Source organism: Gouania willdenowi, chromosome 21, assembly GCF_900634775.1.
Source record: "Gouania willdenowi chromosome 21, fGouWil2.1, whole genome shotgun sequence".
Taxonomy (NCBI): Eukaryota; Metazoa; Chordata; class Actinopteri; order Blenniiformes; family Gobiesocidae; genus Gouania; species Gouania willdenowi.
The window spans coordinates 29,028,698-29,044,536 of NC_041064.1; the positions used below are offsets into that span (position 1 = coordinate 29,028,698).

Here is a 15,839-nt window from a genome sequence, read left to right on the forward strand (position 1 = left end):
TGTTTCAGCCCCTCAGTGGGCTGCTGATGTGACAAAAACTTCACAGTCTTTGAAGACTGTTTATTCCTTTTTGTTCTTTCAAACATTACATTAAAATGGCCAAAACTTCTTCAAATATTATTTGATTTCTTTCTGTGTGAAACCATTGGAAAGTGTAGATTGTACACTTTCAGAATCTGTAGATATATATCAAAACACCCCCTGGCTGACATGTACCTGTTTTTTTTTTTTACATCGCGTCACATATAATCAATATATCAATGTATTCGCTAAAACTAATGAGTCTTTGCGTAGTTATCTGCTCAGAACAAAGAGAGAACAGCACCTGCTCTTCTTTTGCACCTCCAATTTGAAGAGTCTATTTTGAACACTTTACATGTGCAAAACGGCTTATTTGAATGTCTGCATGCGCACAGATTTGCGCTGAAGATTTAATAAATCTTAGTAAATAGTGGCCCCTTTTTATTGAGTGATTATAAACCCCTTAAAGCTGCAGTATGTAAGTTTTCTTTGGCATCATTTGGTCAAAGATTTATTATAATCTTTGAGCATATTGTAATTTAAAGTATTCTGCAAGGAGACTGGACCTCTGCCCCTTATCTTGGCTTTGTATTCAACCTTTAGAAAACAAGGAGCGTGACACTCTCTTGTAGCCAATCAGAGATCTTTTAACAAATAAAGTGCTCCATGAGCTGTTTTGGGAAATATATGTAACATGTTGTTATGCTTTGCTGTTATTTAAAAAAAATTGTTACGTCTTCTTTTAAATTTATATAAAATTATTGACCTGTTATTTCAGACACTGCTTGTTGCAGAAACACTTAATATTGACACTAAAGCCTGAAAACATTTTGCAAATATCTCAAGTCATTGTCAATCTTTACTTCATACAAAACTACGTTATGCCAGTTAAGTCCACCAATCATTAGCATGCATGGCTATGCTGTACACCCCAACCCCCCCATCCTCGTTCAAAAAAGGGTGTGACCAAATTTTGTGCTGGTGCGACCAACTGAAAAAGTTAGTGTAGAGCCCTGTGTGGAGTGGTGTGGGTCTCATCACTGCTCTGACCTGCAGCTGGGAGTGCTGCGGCCGCAGACCACTGTCAACCTGTCCACCTGTAAGCGGTTTGGGCTGGGGGATGGGGTTCACGGCAGCACCCGCTGCAGATTTACGACAGTAAACTCTGTAAAACATCAGAAAACTCTCCAATAACACAAGAAAAAGTCGCTTTTGAGGAAAAAAAATACTGAGATTTGGAAAGTTGTCAGATTTAAGCGACAAAGTCACTGCAAATAGCTCCACAGTCGTGCACGTTCACGAGGATGCCAGTGAAACCGCAGGGGTAAGGTTGTTTCCATGGCAGTCTCACCATTCTACATACTGCAACTTTAATACATTTCTAGAATGAAGCAAAATCAAAGTTTATAATTGTGTTGTTTATTAAAATTCACTGTTACAAGCAGAAGACACATCATCATTTGTTTGTGGCTTTTAGGGCCATAGCTTTGATCTGCTCTCTGCCTTGCAGGACAAACTTCTGGAGGAAATGTGGAAGCAGCAGGACAGTCTGGAGGGTCCACCCGCCTCAGCAGATCAACCTCCTTCTTCTGAGGCCAGCGGTGGATCTGAGGAAAGTTCTAAGGACAGTAATCCACTCCTGGAGCGACTCCAAGCACTGGAGGTAAATTAGGTCATCTGTATCTTTTATTATTCCATAATCCTTCACCCCTCTGCATGCTCTTTCTCCTATCCTGGATTGTCTGACCTACCTATGTAGATGCAGAGCCAGTGGGAAGCTCAGAAACCATGAATTTTTTGCAGTGGAAAAAGATTCTCTTTCACCTTTTGACACTTTGCTCATCACAGTTTAAAAACCTGATGCTGTTCACACCTTTAGATGTCTTTAAATAAAGTAAGTGTCTGGGATGGGGACACTTGGGTTTCATTGGCAATGAAACCAACAGGATAATCACATTTTTAATGGCGATGATCATGAAATATCAGTAAGTGTGCAGCTTGATTAAATTAAAATATTAGCAAAGTTACTTTGAATCTTCATCATTATCTATTTATCACAACTTTGTTTGACATTTCTGATGAGACATGACTGGCAACTCCAATTACAGTGTATTATGCCTCCATTTATCTCTGAATATTACAGAAAGGGAGCCTGCATTGTGTTGGGACACATGCCTCTGAGGGGAGAAAGCTGCCGACACCATAGATGTTATTCATTTTCAAGAAGTGATTATTAGAAGACTGACAGTGTAGTTAACAGATGCAGTCAATGTTCCAGTGAATGTACAGTGAGCCTTTCTTTTCAGACTTCCCACCATCTGCTTAGAGGTCTCAGGTGTACGTAACTGACAGCTCTTGAATGCTGCAAGCACAGACTCAATAAAAATGAGGCAGAATTCACTCCAAAATGCTTTCCATTATAAAAATTGAATACAATATTTATATATTTGTTTTATGTTTTGAATAGATTGGGAATGCTTGAATGCAACCAAGCTAAATGTGCAAATGTGGTATCCTTAGGGCTGAATGTTTAATATTTTTTTATTGAAAGTTGGAAAAAATTGTAAACAAGGCTGCTTCACAGCTAGAACATCATGGGTTAGCACCTCAGTGGTAGGATCTAACCATGTCATAGTAATATAGGTAGATGCTTACAAAGTCATTCATCTTAGGGGCACCACAATCTAGGGTCTAAAAAGTATATATTTCCCCATTTCTTTTATTTGATTAGAGCTGGTTCAACTATTTCACTATGTATTCATATGAAATAACAGTAACTGCTTCTGACAGTGCAGAAAAGCAGATAAATAGCCACATGATATTAAAGAATATTATAAAAGCTTTTTCAAGCCCCACTGATCTTACCCTCTTTGTGTTAAATATTAACTCAATTCATCAACTCAAAGTATCTTTTTTCTGCTGAAAACAAATGTATTTGTGTATGAAGTAGTGTTGTTGATTGATTTTTGTCCATCTCTTGACATTTTAGTCAAGTATTTAAATTTGGCCTATTTCTCTCCCACTGGATTGTGGGGACTATACTTTGTCATTTTTCCAATCTTACTGGGGAGTCGAGCACTGAGTTTTTCTCGCACTTGCAAAAACACTTGTTTTTTTTTTTTTTATTATTATTATTTTCATTATTGTTATTGTAAATGCATTTGTAAACTTACATTGATCTTTCTACAAGATACTGCTATGTGGTAGAGCCCCTACCAGGAAGCCTGATATGTTTTATTCAGCTCTTCTTGTGCGTGTCTAACACAATTTAGCAGTTAGCCTAACTCCTCTTGAATGAATACGTGAGTGAGGATGTAGCTTCCTTAGCTGTACTTTATTCTCGATGCACCACGTAAATGTTTCAAAATGGAGTAAAACTGTAGAACCGAAATATAGTAGCTACTATTAGCATAGCATCATAAGCAAAGGCTAAACACAGAAAATTAGCATATTATATTCGAATTCCAGTCAACCAACATAAACCCATTGGCATCTTAAAATAATCAAAGTTCTCATTATCGTAAATATTTCCCACAAATAAGGCTTAAACAAAATTGTGCTCATAAATATTAATCAAAAATGAAAGACATTGGTGTTAATGGCGCAAACACAAAGCAGATGGCAGTGGATGGACTTCTCCACATGTGGCTTAAAGCAGGCATACACTGTGCGATTTTAAGCCCATTTTGAGCCGATTTTTGACTCGTGCGTCTATTTTTGGGATCGTACAAGTCTCTGCTGGATCGTGTGTCGTGCATCGTGTAGTATACATGGGGTCATGAGAAGTAATGAACACCTCACGACCAGCTCCCGATCAGCAATCGTATGGTCGTAAGGAATTCAAACATGTTTGAAATCCTGTCACTCCTCGTGAGGGTATCTCACAGTGGAAGCAGTGCCACGGACCGGCTTACCGTAAATGCTCACACAGCGTGTGAACACCGTAGCACCGCTTTAAAATTGATGGTCTGTACTGCCCATGTCTGTCCAGTCAGCTCCTGGTCCTTTACATCGCGGTCTTTTCTTTTTTAAAGCTCTTTTTGCTGAGATTTGCGAGTGTTTCTCCACTTCCAGGTTTTTCTTCTTCGTTTGTTTTAATGGCGACGCTTCAGAATTCTTCTTCTTCTAATTTGTACGTTACATTTCCGGAAACAAGACTCGACGTGTCGTGTATGATCGTACAGTGTGAGCAGTCAGGTTGTGTCAGAGTGTCGGTCCGTGTAGTGTGAGAATATGCATCGTGAGCTGCGCACATTTGGGCTCTGCACCTGAGTTGCACAGTTTGAGCTGGAGCTGAGTACAACGATTGAAAAAATTGCAGTGTATCTTAGCCTTTACAGAAAACTAAACAAGATGGCTGACTTCCTGTCACATGCCCAAAACGTACTTTCAAATCAAAAGACTCCACTGAATAGACTGAAACTTGGGCTGTATCCGAATAGTCCGTCCTATCTTCTTTCTTATTTAGTGTTCCTTAACCCGTGGATGACGTCATGGGGTTAAGGAAAGGTGTTAGGAGAGGAATTAGGAAACAGCCATCACGTTTGTTTTGACAGTCAGATGCAAAACTACGTGACGTAATAATCTGACGACCGCGAAGGTTAGTGATGTCTGCCGTGGTGAAAAAAGTACAAATTTCCAAAAAATTGACTAAAAGCACAAGTGTATCTGGAGAAAATCGCCTACCTTAGCTTTAAGGGCAGAACATGTTTTATTTTGAAGGTTGTACGAGTGTAACCCTGTATACTTCCTGTATTTAAGGCGCTAAGACTGAGTCGTTGTGCATCATTATGCCTAAAATAAACAACTGAAATGGACATTTTTCAGTGCTGACACCTCTTTATTTAATTTTTTTCACTTTTGTGTTGGGCACTGAAAGGATTTCATCACTTTGAGGGTGCTTATTTTAGAGAGTTTATATCTGATGTTGTCTGTGGTTTAGTGCTTTAGAAAACCCGAATAACTAGACTATCAGTAATCTTTTCGATTAAAGTCATATCCTAAATTACATCAATTTTCTTGCTTACTTTGATTACCCTAATGGATGGTATCAGGGCATTTTGACGTTTTTATGATGTTGCCTTTTCATGGTGACTGCTTTTATTTTACACACCCTGTAGTTAAATGTCGATGTCTAAATAGAGTAACATTAAACACTTTCCCTGCATCCTTATTTACGCTTAATGGAACATTTGGGTTTATTACTGGAGGTTCACATTAAAATGGAAATATTTAGATCATTAATATTGCATACACATAACCATAAAAATATGACCAGGCCGACACCTGAAGCGATTAACACTGATTATCTCTTCATCACTGCTCCTGTTGGTGGTGATACATTAGGCAAGCATTAAAATATTTTGTCCTTAAAGTTAATGTTTCAGATGCAGTATTGAGAGGTAAGTTTAAAGATGAATGAAACAGAAAACAGTCTGAATGGGCTTCTCCAAAATTTCTATAAAAGTGGTTAAAGAACGGACAAGTAAGGATCTGGTAACAGAGGAGTCACTCAGTGTGGTTTAATGCAGCTTGAGAATTCCAGAAGAAATGGACGATAGAAACTGGATTTTTAAATGCATGTAACACATTAGTTTGGCTGGATATGGACTATACGTAACTCGAATAACACTCCTCAATAATGCAATTGACTATCTAGCTATTAATGCATGTGTCAGTCAGACACAGCATTCTGTGCTCCTCGGCAACTATCCTCATGAAGAAGAAGGAGATTGATGGTTGAAGATAAACACTAGAAGCACTTGTGGACAGATGAGGAGATCAATTTCATGCTGCTACAGCTAAAAGAGATGAATATCTTAAAATACATGGGCATGAGAAAAATGCAACAAACATAATTAATGAATAAATTAAAAAGATTTTAATCCATTATCTTTCTCCTCTAGTCAATTCATTTTTTAAATTATAAAGTGCCACCTATCGAGGTAGAGTCAGACGGAGCTTGTAAACGTTTTAAAAAATGTATCCTGTATGTATACTTAGACAAGACGAGAAGTCTCAATCTACCGTGTGCATGCAACGCACTAACTATTTCTTACCCAACAGATACATTGTCCCATAAATTATTACAGATAACCAATATTTTTGCTAAAAAAATTTTTTTTACCCCAAATTTAGCACTAATGTATTGAAAATGTATCATAATAATGCAAATACACCCTTTCAAATGCAATATACTTTAACTTCCAATGAGTATTGGAATGTCTGGAACTTTTAAATATCCTAAATAAATGAAAACAAAAAACTTTAAAAAATAAGTCTTTTTAAGTCAAATTGCACTTTAATCAAAATCACAAACAAAAACAATAAAATTGACCCTGTCTCTGTAGATTGGCTTATCAAGTCTCAACTAACAAAATTGCACTTTAGTTAATATTGAACATTTAGGAAGAGGTGTGTGATACTGCAAGATTTGGTACTGAACCAATACCAAGTAAATACAGAGCCAGTATCGCCGACACGATCAGATATTTTTGATAACTGTATGTGTGGAACATCAAACCTTTAGGTTATTTTGTTAAAAGTTAGGACAGAATTGGCACCCTGTTGTGTTTAGAGGGGTGGAGGTGTCATCATGTGGCACTGCAGAATGAATATTATTATTTAGATCAAGTACCGTAGAACCAAATTACTGATGAAGACAAGAAAGGTGTCAGATAAAGACAGATTATTTTCAATAAAATAAATCAGAACTAGTACTGGCACATTCTTGATTAACTTGTGAATCCTCATCTTGATAAAGTGATTGACCTTAGAAATTAATCTGATGGGCTTGCTGAGTGATCGGCAGGAATTGTGCAGTGAGAGCATCCTGAGCAGGATATAGTAATGCAACACAAACAAGTTATTTGTGACACTCTTACATTATCTTTACGACTACTTATGTCAGTTAATTTCAGTTCCTGATGTAGAATCTTTAGGTTCATAATATTTGTTGATATAACCTTGAGTGACTACTATTAATGTGCAAGTATTAATGGCACTGCATTGGTTACATACTGTAATTTACCGCGGCTCAGGTGGTAGAAGGGTCGTCTACTGATCGAGAGGTTGGGGGTTTGATCGCATGGCTACACCTGCCTATGTGACGAAGTGTCATTGGGCAAAACACTGAATCCTTAGTTGTTTCCAATGGTTTAGTAGGGTTTTGCATGGCAGGTCTGTCCCATTGGTGTGTGAATGGGTGAATGAGCTGATACTGATAACTACTTTGTGGTAATGAAGTACTATACAAATCAAGTCCAATTACCATTTAAGGACTTCCAGTGGTTAACAGACCATAGTTTGAGAAATCCTGATTTATGAAACATGCATGACATAACATTAATGATCAAATTCCATGTGGTATTGGAATTTTTTGTAAAGCAAATCATGTGAAGCTGCACTTTAGTAATTAGCATTTTTTCCCGACATCCAAGGTAATTAAACATGTTTCTGTAGCAAATGCATACAAACAGATGTAGGTCTAGTCAAAATGTTTTACCTGCTTACTTATCTGTTTTAACCCAAATAATCAAGTATATCTAAAAAAAAATTATGCAACGCCATTGTAATGTTGTGAACTCATGTGCTAATAACAAATTAAATACTGTGCTACATCTACCATCAGATGCTGGCCTTGCCACACTTGCCACACTTTTCTTAAGTGCTATTCTCAGAAGCTCACTGTTCCATATACTCTTGTTTTTTATTGTGACCATTTGCTTTCAAAAAGTGTTATTTCAACTACTAATTGCTGCAATGTACATCTGCTGTAACCTCATGGATGGGACTTGAGATGCTTTCTATCTGAGTAAACTGAGCTTCTCTTTGAACTTGTTTGCCCTCTTAACAGCTATAGCCGTATATTTTCTACAAACCTGTTATTCAAGAGTTGCCTTCGGCATTTTGGTGGAAACAAGCTCACCTTGGTGGTTCAGCCTTTAAGATTTACTGGATCAATCATCTCAGGGAAAGTCACCCCCTGCTTTCCCAGAATTGTTTGTGTTCCCCTGTTGGGCAAAATCTCTATTTGTAATTGAGAGATTCTTAGGTTAGCCACAGAAACATTGAGGTTCTGAAAAATGTTTCCAAAAATGTAAAATATTAGCTACTTAAGAATGCCTTTTACATGTGTAGTCCTCAATCATTTCCTCTTAAGATGCAGGTAGCCAAAGCATGTCTGTCCTTTCATCTCATATTTTTATATTAACATCGCTACATCAGAACATGCTAAAATAACTGTGGATCATTTCATTTATGACTATGTTTTCTATCTGCACAGGCGGAGAACTCTGCCCTCTCAATGGAAAATGACAACCAGAGGAAACAGTATGAACGTTGTTTGGATGAGGTACGTGTCAACGTGTTTCAAAGTCTGAGTTGCAGGAATCCAGCTGTCAAATGACAAGTCTGTGAATGCTCTAAACCAGGGACCCCGATCTGATTCTTAGGCTTTTAAGTGCCTGCCAATTTCTAATTTTTTTGCTTATAAATTTTATGAAAATGATTAACTTTAGTTGAGGATAGTATGCTGCTCACGCTTGATGATTCATATCAGATACTGCTTAAGTCAGTGGTTGCCTTTTAATATTTCCACTGGAGTTACCCCATAATGTTTTTAAAGCTAATTATGTGTTTCTGCATGGTACTAGTCAGAACCCTCATTTGGCTTTCCCTAGAGTCATCATAATAGTTTTTAGAGTTCATAATTTCTTTCCGTAAATGATATTTAATTAAAACCCATGACTTCAAATGATAAATTAAATAATTTACAGATAAAATGTGCTTTAGTTATTGCCAGGCTAGTTTCTATATAAATGCTATAAATGCTGAATCTGGCTAGTCTGAGTCTTGGTCCATACTTTGAACGCTAGGAGCTTTGTTTCTACTGATTTAGCACTCAAACCACTGACGCACACCTAATAACAGATACATTATCTATCCATACATTTTCTGACCCGCTTTCTCCTTCTTTCTGGGTTGTGGGATCTGCTGGTGCCTATTTCCAGCTCTCAATGGGCGTTAAGCAGGGGATAAACCCTGGCCAAAGCGCCAGTCTAATGCAGAAGATAAATTATATTATTTAATATGTCAAAATTAGGGTCTTCCTACTTGCCAGGAGAAGTAGTCCTTCAGTTTAACTTGGACTTATATCCTTTGATCATTTAGTTGGTAATACATTGTATTTTAGACTTTATGTTCTAATAGTTTGTGAGCTCAAGTGTTATCCAGCATTAACTATTTTGATAGTATTCCTATAGGGGTCTATTCTCCCGTCTGGACTTAAGCTCTTTTTTACGCGCCTGCAGTTACACGCTTCTCTTCTACGCATATTCTCCGGTCCAGGCTGCTGACACGCCCACCACGCGTAAAGAGCCAAAAAGCGAGTATGTGTGAATGAAGGCGGGCTGAAGGAAAGGAGGCGGTGATGTCATTTTTTGGGCTGTCTAGAAATCACGGAACATGGAGTTTTCCCAACGCTTGCAAATGTAATTGAAATCCGTGAAAATAATAAAGTTCACTTTTAATTTGAAACACCTTCATTGATAAACAATGTAACAGGTTGATTTCAGAATCAGAATCAGAATCAGAAATGTTTTATTTGCCATGTACAGTTTTGAGGACAGTACAAGGAATTTGACTTGGTGGTTGGTGCACAAAACAAGCAACAAAAAGAAACAAAAGAAATAAAAACAACACAACAAAGAACAACCCAGCAACAATAATAATAATAATAATGATAAATATAAAGGATGAGGGATAAATAAAGGATAGATAGAGAATAAATGATAAATAGGATAAATATAAATATATATATACAGTGCAGCAGGTATCAAGCTGGCGGAGGTGGTGATCGGGTGGGGGGGGGGGGGGGGTGGGGGGGTTCAGTGGGTGACTTGGGGTGTGTTCATGTGGATGGTGGCAGAGGGAAAGAAGCTGTTTTTGTGTCTGGAGGTTCTGGTCCTGATGGACCGAAACCTCCTACCAGAAGGGAGAGATTGAAACAGTTTATGACCGGGGTGGGAGGGGTCGGCCACAATCTTTCCTGCACGCCTCAAAATCCTGGAGGCGTACAGGTCCTGGAGGGAGGGCAGATTGCAGCCGATGACCTTCTCTGCAGAGTGGATGATACGCTGCAGTCTGGCCTTGTCCTTGGCCGTAGCTGCAGCGTACCAGATGGTGATGGAGGAGCAGAGGATGGACTGGATGATGGAGCTGTAGAAGTTCACCATCATCTTTGTTGGCAGACTGAACTTCTTCAGCTGCCGCAGAAAGTACATCCTCTGCTGAGCTTTTTTGATAAGGGAGCTGATGTTCAGCTCCCACTTGAGGTCCTGAGTGATGATGGTCCCCAGGAAGCAGAAGTACTCTACAGAGCTCACTGTAGAGTCTCCCAGGGTGAGGGGGGTGAGGGGGGCTGGGTTCTTCCTGAAGTCTGCTATCATCTCCACTGTCTTTAAAGCATTGAGCTCCAGGTTGTTCTGGCTGCACCAGGACACCAGCCGGTCTGTCTCCCACCTGTAGTCGGACTCGTCTCCATCAGCGATGAGACCGATGATGGTCGTGTCGTCTGCAAACTTCAGGAGTTTGACCGACTGGTGAGAGGAGGTGCAGCTGTTGGTGTACAGGGAGAAGAGCAGAGGAGAAAGAACACAGCCCTGAGGAGATCCAGTGCTGATGGTCCGGGGAGCAGAGATGGTTTTTCCCAGCTTCACGTGCTGCTTCCTGTCAGACAGGAAGTCTGTGATCCACCTGCAGGTGGAGTCTGGCACGTTCAGCTGGGAAAGCTTGTCCTGAAGGAGAGCTGGGATTATTGTATTAAAGGCAGAGCTGAAGTCCACAAACAGGATCCTGGCGTAGGAGCCTGGGGAGTCCAGGTGCTGGAGGATGAAGTGGAGAGCCAGGTTTACAGCATCGTCTACTGACCTGTTGGATCTATAGGCAAACTGCAGGGGGTCCAGGTGGGGGTCGGTGATGTCCTTGATGTGGGAGAGCATGAGGCGTTCAAAGGACTTCATGACCACAGATGTCAGAGCGATGGGTCTGTAGTCATTAAGTCCTGTGATCCTCAGCTTTTTAGGGACAGGAACGATGGTGGAGGCCTTAAAACAGGCTGGTACGGTGCATGTCTCCAGTGAGGTGTTAAAAATGTCTGTGAACACTGGAGACAGCTGATCAGCACAGTGCTTCAAGGTAGAGGGAGAGACAGAGTCCGGTCCACAAGCCTTACGGGGGTTTTGTCTCCTGAAAAGTCTATTCACATCTCTCTCTTTGATGGAGAAAGGTGTCTCTGTAGGAGGGGGGGAGGAGGGGGGGAAGATAGGGGAGAGAGCCTCTGTAGGCAGCTGGGGTGAAACTGTAGCTTTGATGTGGGGGGTGAAGGTGTTGGAGTGAGGCTGGTCAGAGGTGTGAGGGGGGTTGGAGTCAGGTCTGTCCCATTGTCTGTCAAATCTACAATAGAACTCATTCAGACTGTTGGCCAGGCAGAGGTCGTTAGCAGCAGCAGGGGCTCTGGGCTTGTAGTTTGTAATTTGCCTGAGCCCTCTCCAGACAGAAGCTGAGTCATTTGCAGAGAACTGATATTGTAGCTTCTCTGAGTACAAACGTTTGGCTTTTCTCACCTCCTTTTCAAACGTGTACTTCGACTCTCTGTACCTGGCTCTGTCTCCACTCCTGAAAGCGACCTCTTTGTCTGCCCTCAGCCCTCTGAGCTTAGCTGTGAACCAGGGTTTGTCATTGTTATAACTCACCCTGGTCTTTGATGGAATGCAGCTGTCCTCACAGAAGCTGATGTAGGACGTCACAGCGTCTGTAAACTCATCCAGAGAACTGTTCGCAGACCTGAAAACATCCCAGTCAGTCCAGTCCAAACACTCCTGGAGTTTCTCCACTGCTTCACTGGTCCATTGTTTAGATTCCTTCACCACAGGTTTACAGAGCTTCAGCCTCTGTCTGTATGATCAGATCATTGCAGTGTGACTGAGGATCGGCCGCATTCTGTCCGAGTCACAGTTAAAATCTCTCTCCTTGGTCGTCATCATCATCATCATCATCATCATCATCATCATCATCATCATCATCATCATCATCGCCGCTGTAAAGCGTGATTGAGTCAGATGCGCTGGAGATATGAGGAAATAACACGGCCTCAGAGCGTCCTGCTGTAGTACAGAGGGATGTTTGCAGCAAACAGAACTATTCGTTTCCATAATACGCAGTTTTAAACATCAATTGTTTAAAGCGACCTGAGCTGAGCCTCATTAATATATGTGAGGGAACAGTTTGTGGTCCATCCTCATCTGCATATAACAGCTTGTTTCACTCTGTAGCGGATCAAACTGTGACTTCAAGTTGAACATAGTATGAAAATAGTTTAATCGCTGTGACCAACGTGGACAAAAGTCTGAGTCTGTCAGAGTTTTCATTAATCATGCAGCAGCAGCTGAGTGATCACAGCTGCTGATGCGCGACACACAAGTCCGTGTGGCTTCAAATGTAACTAAGTAGGGATCGACCGATGCCGGCCAATGACCGATACGGACTGCCGATTTTCTTCAGCTGATATTTGGAGCTGATACTACTTTTGCTCCCTCAAATTACATCATAAAAATTACACAAAAATCATAACAAATGGTACAAGTCTCAATTTTTAAAAAAAGGAACATTTATTGGAATTAACGAAGGTGAGGTAGAATGACACCAAGTAAAGAATATTTAACAAATAATACAAACAGGTGATGTAGAAGAAGAACAAGTAGAAAATAGAATGAGACATCTCATGAAATATTCTGAAAGAGAGCTGTTCGTCCTTATCCTGAAAATAGCTTTAACAAATAAGTTGGCCTGACTGAAGATATATTTTATTAACAGGATTATTGAGTATAAAAATAAGTAATTATAGTATTAAACAAAAAAAGAAACCATGAATAATAGTCCATTCCAACACAATCCAAGAACACAACACGGAAAATAACATGTATTAAGCACTAACTTAATGCGCATCCAACATCACGTTAATAAACTCTTCTAAGTTGCATCAACATATTCAAACAAGTAGTAAACTGCTTCTCAAAGTTAAAAATTTCTTCTCAGTGCAGCACTGAGTGAGAAGCAAAGCGAGAGGAAAAGAAAGACACACACGCCAAACCTCCAGCAGCTGCTCGTTAACTAGAAGTGCGACACAACACCTGGACCCATGGAACCGCTAAGTTAAACGGTTAAAAAATGCTTTGAAAGTTTAAAACCTGCCTGGGATTGAAGAGCTTGCTTCACGCTCTGCTAGTGGGGGGAGTGGCTCTGCACTCTGTCTGCAGCAACACGGAGCCCTGTAGCAGCCGCTCTGTTGATAAAGTGGATTGGCGAACGCAGCAGCGGCCGATGCTGATACACGTAAAACATGCAAAAATCGGCCGATTAAATCTGCCGGCCGATGAATCGGTCGATCACTATAACGAAGTCCATATTTCTCGTACAATATAACGTTTCACCTTATCTGGGAGCTGCACTTCTATCTACCTACCTCACTTGAGCTTTGTTTGAGACTATTTGGGTCATCAGTGTTGTCTTGAGAAAAGAGAATGAATCCATCTTCCCTTTCAAGGTTAACAATCATATAAACCAGGTACTTTACAGTACTGGACTTATATATATATATATATCTATATATAATTTATAAAATTATAATTCATAACACCTCCTACATGGAGATATTCAGTGTCATACTGTTGTAGGCTGTCTCAGACTTCATATTAAGCTACCCTCTCTAATTGGAGTGGCAATATGAGCGTTAAAGCAGAAGGAGTTATTGAGGAGCACAGTTTTCCAGTCCTCACCTGTGAGCTGTCAAACTGTCATCTGTCCCTCTTCCTCTCACTTTGACACACTTCTGGAAGTCTCTTTATTTCACTCGATTTTTCTCCAGCTGCCAAAACGTCTCCACTTTATTTCTCATCATCCGTCACTAATGGGCTTGTTACCATGGAGATCACCACCCCTGAGAGTCTAACGTATCTGAGGAAAGACATTTCAGAGTTTCTGCAGTGGGAATAATTTCTCTTATTACGCCTTTCAGTCTTGTTAAGCACAGCCATTTGTTTTGGTCTAAATAAACTAAGGCAAGTCATGGTGTTGAAGAGAGGATAAAGATGGACATAATTCCTTTAATGGCTCCAAACCACATAGAAACATCCATCCATCTTCCAACCTACCTGCTGCTTTTCAGGGTCGTGGGGGTCTGCTGGTGCCTATCTCTAGCTATCATTGGTCACTAGGTGGGGGTACACCATTGCAGGGCAAACTACACTTAGAGAGACACTCACACTACCATTCGCTCCTACGGGCAATTTAGAGACTCTAATCAACCTTACAGTCGGATTGTGGGAGAAAGCCGAAGTACCCGCAGGAAACCCACGCAACCACGGGGAGAACATGCAAACTCCACACAGAAAGGACCCAAATATCTACCCCAGGGCTTGAACCAGGATTTCTTGTTGAAAGGCAGATATGATAACTACTACAGCTAATCAAGTAGATGTAGTGTTTCCCATTTCTGTCATTCAACAAATATCAACACCATCATATATATATATATATATATATATATATATATATATGATTGATAAGATCAATTAATCATTTTAAAAATCATAAAGGTCATTTTCATGCACCTTCTTTGCTCATCTTATTTTACCAATGGCCACGATTACATGATGTTTTTTTTAATTTGGAATTAGTTATTCCGAATTAAATCATTCAGAATTAAAGTGTTCTGCTTTGTGTTTACATGGAAATAGTAATTCCAGAACTAAGGTTTACGTGGGAAACCAGTTTCTTCGGCTTCAGTTGTTTCCGCTTTAGGTCTGGGTGTTGGGAAGAATTTGATTGGACGGGGGTGAACATGACATATCACGTCTATCGGGAGAAACACACAACAAACCTTTTATTGTCGGCTATAAGACAGACGACCACAAGCAGTCACCATTTCGAATATTAAAATTAATCTGAGCATTGACAGGAAATAAAACTTTTGTTTAGCATTATTTTCCTCTTTGGTTTCATTTTGTAAATTTTATTATATTAGCACATTTCAGTTAATACTGTGTATCAGTAGTGGTCTTATTGGCCATTTTGTAAAATTGTCACTTGTTTGAGTAATGCCATGCATTTATATTGATGGCTACACTAGTTTATGTCTAGTATAGAATGTCCTTGAATTTTGATAACATGTTAATGCATTTGTGAGATTACCTAAATGAGTCTATATAGTCACCTACACAATACCAGGAAAGCCGTTAAACTAATGATTGCCATTAAACTAAATAAAGATATCGTACTAATTTACAGCTTTAGGTGAAACCATCTTGTCAAATATATTTTGCTTCAACTTCTCTGAAACTTTTTTGCAAATATTTACAAAAACTGTCAACATAAGGGTAAGTTTTAATTATATATTTGTCAGCAATTACTTTTTATTCCACCACAGTATTTTAAAAGCCAGTTACATTAGCAAACCATAGAAACTCAGTGGAGATGAAAACTGTACAACCTGCTTACATCATAGATAACGACCATCCTCTTCTTCACCAGCATGCTGCTACTGTCACAGCCAGAAATTATTTACCACTCAGGTTATTATGAAACCTGCTGTACTGTCTTCAAGGTTTAAACTGGCAGTAACTACTTTTGTTGCATTTCTGTAAATGCAAGAGTGTCTTTGGGATTAACAATCAATTGTGGACCATTACCCGGAAATTAGTCACTTTAAATTCAAAGATAAAGAAACCTACAAACCTTTTGATTACTTTGAACTTGACTCT

General features: G+C 39.7%; 1 protein-coding gene across 4 annotated transcripts in view; it reads left to right on the forward strand.

Annotated features, from left to right (window-relative positions):
• The window catches only part of LOC114454937 (nck-associated protein 5-like), a 112,463-nt gene that overhangs the window by 31,433 nt on the left and 65,191 nt on the right, over nt 1–15,839 (forward strand). For all 4 annotated transcript variants that reach the window (XM_028435881.1, XM_028435882.1, XM_028435883.1 and 1 more), the window contains exons 3-4: nt 1,532–1,684; nt 8,306–8,374. In XM_028435881.1, the coding sequence (XP_028291682.1) occupies nt 1,532–1,684; nt 8,306–8,374 (222 nt within the window). The remainder of the gene's footprint in view (nt 1–1,531; nt 1,685–8,305; nt 8,375–15,839) is intronic.